Raw genomic sequence first — 6,656 nt, 5'->3', positions numbered from 1 at the left:
AGCTGTCACTGAGTTATCACATTAAGAAAAATAGAACGTGGGCTCTGGCTACTTGCCTAGGGTTTTGGATGGGAACATACTGAAAACAGGTAGCCCACCCATGACTGCTGAAGCTACATTCTATTTTTGACATCCTAGTTCAATGACAACTATTGCAGGTATGTATCCTCGAGCTGGAAAAAAATCACATCCACAGCACCAAGCATAGATATATCCAAAGAGGCAACATTTGTAGACTGATTTATTTATTAACAGATTCTAATGGACACAACATACATTAGAAAATATTGCACAATAAAACTATGGTTTTTGCAGTGATTTGCCAAGTTACAATGAAAAGGGTAATGAGAAAATACCAAAAATGTCCATAATTTTTACACTGCTCAATAAGCTTTGCTCTATTTACAAGAATTATTTTGTAACATGATTTGGCATATTTGTTTTAAATGAATGGCAGTATGACAAAAACATCAGTACTGATAGTGTACTGAGCCAGTAAGCTAGAGCTGAATTAAACCATAACCACAACAGCATATACCTTATACTATTTGGGTGAAATTTTCCCATAGCATGGAGGGCTAATGCAAAGTCCTCTACATTGCTGAATTTCAGCACACAGGCTGGAAGGTGGTTTCGCTGTTCTCTCTGAACTACATAGCACTACACAGGCCAGCATGTAAGGGCACAATATGCATGAATCAGAGATGAACCCAAAATGATTTACATTTACACATATCCAGTTTCCCAGTTCTTTGTGCCACTGACATGTAGAGGCTATAATCATAACATGGAACAGCAAGTATGTGGGGCAGGAGGAGCTTTGCAGCTATCACAAAACAAGAGTTGGCTTGGGGAGTAGTTTAGTTAACCTCAACAACCACTCCACACTGAGGGCACAGAAAGCTCAAATCAATACCCTGGCTTTATGTGGATGGAGTAGATTTCATTCTTTGTTCAAAACTCAGATACTATACATGCAGCACAAGGCCAAATGGTATAAGCTATATACTGAGCATAAAATAAGGAAGGGGGGGGGAAACAGAAGACAATATCAAAGGCTTACACTCTATTTCACCATAGTTTTCTTCAAGTTCATCACAGAGAAATGTGTAGACTTTCAACATCCTACGGCAGTTAATGATATCAAGTAGCCACAAACTCACTGAAATGGCTGGGGGAAAAAAGTGAGAGAAAACAAAGAAACTGAAGTTACCTAGTACAGGGAAATGATATGCCCTGGGTTTCCAGGAGCACAAGTTATATGAACAGACAGAAACACATTGGCAACAGGCCAATTATTAACAGAACACACCCCTCAAAAGACTTGGGCTCTGTTTCTAATTTTAAAACCATGAAGTTGAAGTGGATTTGAAATTAGGCAAAATGTGTTCACCCAATCCTGTTCAGAATACCAAAGACAACGGGCAAGCTCCAGCCTAGGGTCAAGAGGCAATGGTGTGTGCAACAAATCATCCCCAATTCCCAACCTGAAGTGGGATGAAGCAGAGTCTACAACACCCTCCCACCAGAACAGCAAGAGGGAACAGCTCGCACTTTGCCTGTTCCTCCGGGAGAGTTGTCAAATGGGAGGGTCTGCTTGCTGTTTCAAAGACTCTCTTTTGTTAGCTATTTTGTTTTTAAAGCTTCAAAAAGATTGCCACTCGACAGGGCAAAGAAGTGGCTTGTGGGATGAGACATCTCCTTTTCCAGAAAAGAAGGATGTCAGAATTTCAACCAATCAAGGAGAAAACACGCCATTATTTGTGTGTTGGATACCTGTATTCTGCCTTCCAACCAAAGACTCTGCCCTTTATCCATGAGACTGAAACACATGGGCTATGCCTACGCTGGCGGCTTCTTGCACAGGAATATCTTGCGCAAGAATATGTCCACACTGGCCATAACCACATAGGAACGCTGAGCTCTTGCCCAAGAAAGCGTCCACACTGGCGGGAAGCCCTTGCACAAGAACGTGTCTCCAGAAGAAACTCAGCCATGTCAAGAGGTCACCAGCAGCATCTATGGGCATGCACCGGACCCCCACTGGGAAACGTACTTAAAGGGACTCCTAGACAGCCATTTCCCTGTGGCTGCATGCTCACGCACCCTTTTGAGGGAGTGAAAGCCACAATAGCACCTGTCACCTCTGTTCCTGGCAAGTGCCCCTGGGCACCCTCGCTGCCACCATCACAGCCATGGAGCTGGAGGAGGACCCCAGCCAGCAACATCCCCTCCTCATGGCCATTACAGAGGCTATGGAGCTCCTCCACCAGGGAGCCACATTGCTCCAGCCGGAGCTGGAGACTGGGCAGCAGGTGCAGGACCTCGCCACAGCTGCAGCTGGGCTTGGGCACCCGCCCCCCACCACTGACAGGCGCCTCTGGAGCTACGACACCAGTAGGGACTGGTGGGAGCGCCTGGTGCTGGGACAATGGGGCGACCAGCAATGGGTGCAGAACTTTCAAATGCGCAGGGCGACATTCCATGAGCTCTGCACCTGACTCACTCCTGCACTCCAGAGGCAGGACACCTGGCTGCACCCCGCCATCCCCGTGGAGAAGAGGGTCGTGATTTCCCTCTGGAAACTGGCCACCCCGGACAGCTACTGCTCCGTGGGGAACCAGTTCGGGGTGGGCAGGTCCACCGTTGGCACGGTCGTCCGGCAGGTAAGGCCCTCCGTGGACCACGGGCTCATCCTGGGGGAGGGAAGGGGCCAGACCGGGCGGGGGAAGGCTGTAGGGGCAGAGGGAAGCCCCACACACAGGGGGTCACGCTGTCCCTCCTGCACACAGCCCTGCTGGTGGTGGTGGTGGGGAAATCCCGGGGGGCAGATGGCCCTGGCCTGCATGGGAGGAGGGCCCATCAAAGGAGGGTGAGCACATCTCAGGGGCCCTTGTACGCACTGTGTCTCATTCCATGCATCCCCTGTGCTCCCATGTGCCCCTCTGCAGGTCGTCCACACCATCAATGACGTGCTGCTCCAGATGGTGATCCGCTCTCGTGACGCGGACACCACCATTGCTGGCTTTGCCAGCCTCAGGTTCCCGAACTGTGGGGGAGCCGTAGACGGGACCCACATCCCCAGCCAGGCGCCAGAGCACCGAGCAGCCCGGTTCATAGACCAGAAGGGCTACTGCTCAGTGGTGCTCCAGGCACTAGTGGACAACCAGGGCCGGTCCCAGGATATTTATGTGGGGTGGTCCGGTCGGGCCCACAATGCTCGCATCTTCAGGCACTCAGGCCTGTGCCACAGGCTGGAGGTGGGCACCTACTTCCCACAGTGGGAATTCACCATTGGGGATGTCAGGATGCCAGTCTGCATCTTGGGGGATGCGGCCTAACCCCTAATGACCTGGCTGATGTGGCCATACACCGGCCACCTGGACCACAGCCAGGCCACCTTCAACAACCACCTGGACCGGGCTTGCAATCCCATCGAGTGCGCCTTTGGGTGTCTGAAGGCATGGTTTAGGTGCCTCCTGACCCGCCTGAACATGGGGATGCAGCACATCCCGGAGGTCATCTTGGCATGCTGCATGCTCCATAATATTATTGAAGGGATGGAGGAGGCCTTCCTCCCAGGGTGGATGGCAGGTGAGGGCCAGGCCTACCAGCAGCCCCAAATGGCCACCATCCGGCAGACCAACCGCCATAGGGTTCGGGTCCGGGAAGCCCTCCGGGTGATGCTGGACCAGGCCCCACAATAGGCTGCCCTACACCTCTGACCGCAGGGATGCCCCCATGCCTCCACTTCCCACTCCCATCACCACCCCTTCTCACCACCCTTCCCTCACCTCCCAATAAATAAAATGCACTTGCTGTAGATAAGGCACTTTTTTATTTACATGGGGAAAGGAGTGCACTGTGGGGAGGAGGAAGGAGGGGACCCTGAACTGGGAGGGCCTCATGGTTCTGAATGGAGGCCTCTCCCACCCCCATGGGTGCAGGGGCGCCTCTGCCCCTCGTGCCGGGTTGGGGCAGGCTGCACCAGGAGGTGCCAAGGGTGGGGGACTTTGGGAGGGGGCCTGGGCAAGGCAGGGAGAGAAGCGGGTGGAGAGCTGGGAGTGGCAGAGGGGGGCCTGGTAGCACTGGGCTGCTGCACAGGGCCCATCCAGTCAGCAATGGTGCCCAGGAGAGTGCAGACACGGTCGCAGCGCTCCAGTACTGGCCCCACACCCATTCCTGCCACTCCGCATCTGCGTGGATCTTCTCGGTCAGAGCACGCTCCATGCACTCAATCACCCAGATGTGGCGGCGGAGCAGGTGGTGGCGGTCCCGGGAGTGCTGCGACGGACCTTGGATCCTTTGTGCTGGCGAGATGGGACTGGAAGGTCCCTCGCTGCCAGGGGGTCCCACAGCAGGAGAAGCAGAGGAGAGCAACATGATCAGTGAGCCCTGCCCCAAATCATGTCCCAGAGCCCTGTGCCCTCCTCCCAGCACGTCACAATGCCCGGGGACAGGTGTGGCTGATGAGGGGGAATTCCCATGGGGCAGCGGGAGGGGAATCCCAAAGTGGCCCAGGAGCCCCGAGGGGGGCCACATGTGCTGGGGGGGGCCTGGTGTGCTTTCCCCAGGGGAAACTATAGTGTCCCAGAGGTGGCCATGGATGTGTGCTGTGTACAGCACCCTTTAGGCTATGTGGGGTTAGGCCTGCAACCTTGGGGCTGGCCTACTTCTGGCCAAACCTCTCCCCCCCATCCTTTCCCCGGTCTGGTTGAGCAGAATTCCTGGGGTCCCAGGCGTTTGCTGGGGCTAGCTGCTGCTTCTCTGTGCCACTTGGTTTGGCTGCACATAGGGTTGCCAGATGGTTTCAACAAAAATACCGGACACACTTGACATTACATGACAGTCTACATTACATCTTAATTAAAAAATACCAGACATGTATATTTTCTCATTTTTATCCTCTCAATTTGTTTCCCGAACAGAAAGCTTAAAGACTGGACTGTCCGGTTCAAAACTGGACACCTGGCAACCCTAGCTGCACGAGGTTGCACGTGCTGCATGCCTCTGCGCAGCATGTGGTCAGGCTGAGCAATGTGCCGCTACCTCTCCCCAACCCTGTGGCCCTCCTCTCCCCCCCACCCTCCTTCTCCAGCATACTTGCGAATGGTAGCCACTGCACTCACCAGACAATCTCTCGCCAGCTTCTGAGGATGCCCGGGACACATCCTGACTGGTGCTGGGCCAGGATGGTGAGGTCTGGCTGCTGTCCTCTGCCACCTCCTCCTCTTCCTCCTCTTCCTCCGGTGGCCTGAGTCAGACCACTGGGGTGGCCACTGCCATGTCCACCTGGGCCAGCAGGGGACTGGCCCCTTTGTCCCCCAAGATCTGGTGCAGGCGGTGATAATGGGAACAGGCAGTGGCTCTGCCACCCGCATGCTCGCTGGCCCGCACGTACGTAGGTGAGGCACAGGTCCTTCATCGTGGCCCAGACCTGTTCCAGGGTCCGGGCCGGGTGTCCCTGTGCAGCCAGCACCTGGGCCATCTGGGCCAAGACGTGCGCATTCCTCCTCTGGGACTTGGGGTCCCGGAGGGCCTCCTCCTTTCCCCAGAGTTCCAGGAGGGCAGTCACCTCAGCGGTGCTCCAGCATGGAGCCCGCCACTTGGTGCCCCTTTGGGCCTGCTGGGTGCTCTGGGGTGGCTCCTCCGTGGGGTCTGAGGGACCTGGCTGAGGCTGGACAGCTGCCATTCCTCCCTCTGGCTGCTACCTAGGCTGCACGTGGCAAATGGCTGTGCTCCGTGCCTGTGCCTTTAAGGGGGGGCCAATTAGGGAGAACCAACGAGTGGTGATTGCCTGTACAGAGTGTCGGAGACGCCACCTATGTTTTTCACTGGAGGCCAATTCTTGTACAAGTACGCGCAAGAGCACCTGCGCAAGAGGGCTTACACCTGTTTAAAAAAGAGTGTAGCTCTTGTGCAAGAAGCCCTCTCTTACCATGCCGTACTGTAAATTTCCTTGCACAAGAGCAGGCAGGCAGTGTGGATGCTCTGCGGATTCTTGCACAAGAACGGACGTATTTGCGCAAGAAGCCGCGAGTATAGACATAGCCACATTGTCCTCAGAGAAGACTATTAATACCACTGCATGAACTCACTGCATGAAAAAAGAAGATACTAGAAAAAGGCATTATCAAGCCTTGCACACTATGCCACCTCCCCGTTTATCTCTGTCCCTCCGACACCCCACTAAATCACCCTCTGTAGAATACCCTGCATCACCAGAGTCAGGGAAATGATACATATTATTTAATGCATTAAGCACAGAATGCCAGATCTGTTAATGACAATGAAAAGCATTTTTCTTCAGCTCTTGTCCTCTAGTGAGTTCGGTAAAAGCCAATTTTTGGCAAGAAAATCACCAAAAATATTCAGGGATTCAAACATACATCTAGTACTGTGCCACTGTGTAAAAAAAAGTTTTGAATTAGAGGAACACAGTCCAGCAGTTTATGCTAAGTGTAAAATTGGTCATAAAATTAGCACATTTGATGGGGAATTTCTCTGTGTTCTATTACTTTTTTCTTTCTTCTCCATTCCCCCTCTTTTAAATGTTGAGGGGAAAGTAGGAGGGAATATACAAGCAGCTTCAAATGAGAATTTTTTTTCTTTCCTGCTCTAAACCACAGGCACACTCTCTGCATCCTCTTAGCTAA

The 6,656-nt window shown here is 53.1% G+C and overlaps 1 protein-coding gene across 31 annotated transcripts in view; it reads right to left on the bottom strand.

Moving 5' to 3' along the window:
- The window catches only part of LOC149525630 (uncharacterized), a 484,863-nt gene that overhangs the window by 388,128 nt on the left and 90,079 nt on the right, over positions 1–6,656 (bottom strand). For 3 of the 31 annotated variants that reach the window (XR_016347251.1, XM_089770380.1, XM_089770385.1), the window contains one exon: positions 1,064–1,171. The exons of the other annotated variants lie outside the window; for them this stretch is intronic. Coding sequence is in view for 2 of the 3 variants with exons in the window: in XM_089770380.1 (XP_089626506.1) it covers positions 1,064–1,124 (61 nt within the window). In the remaining variant the exon portion in view is untranslated. The remainder of the gene's footprint in view (positions 1–1,063; positions 1,172–6,656) is intronic. 31 annotated transcript variants of the gene reach the window in all.

This window comes from Pelodiscus sinensis, chromosome 1, assembly GCF_052426305.1.
Source record: "Pelodiscus sinensis isolate ZL-2025 chromosome 1, ASM5242630v1, whole genome shotgun sequence".
In the NCBI taxonomy this organism is placed as follows: domain Eukaryota; kingdom Metazoa; phylum Chordata; order Testudines; family Trionychidae; genus Pelodiscus; species Pelodiscus sinensis.
Note: the sequence above shows the minus strand (reverse complement) of the source record. Positions and strands in the feature narration are given on the sequence as shown.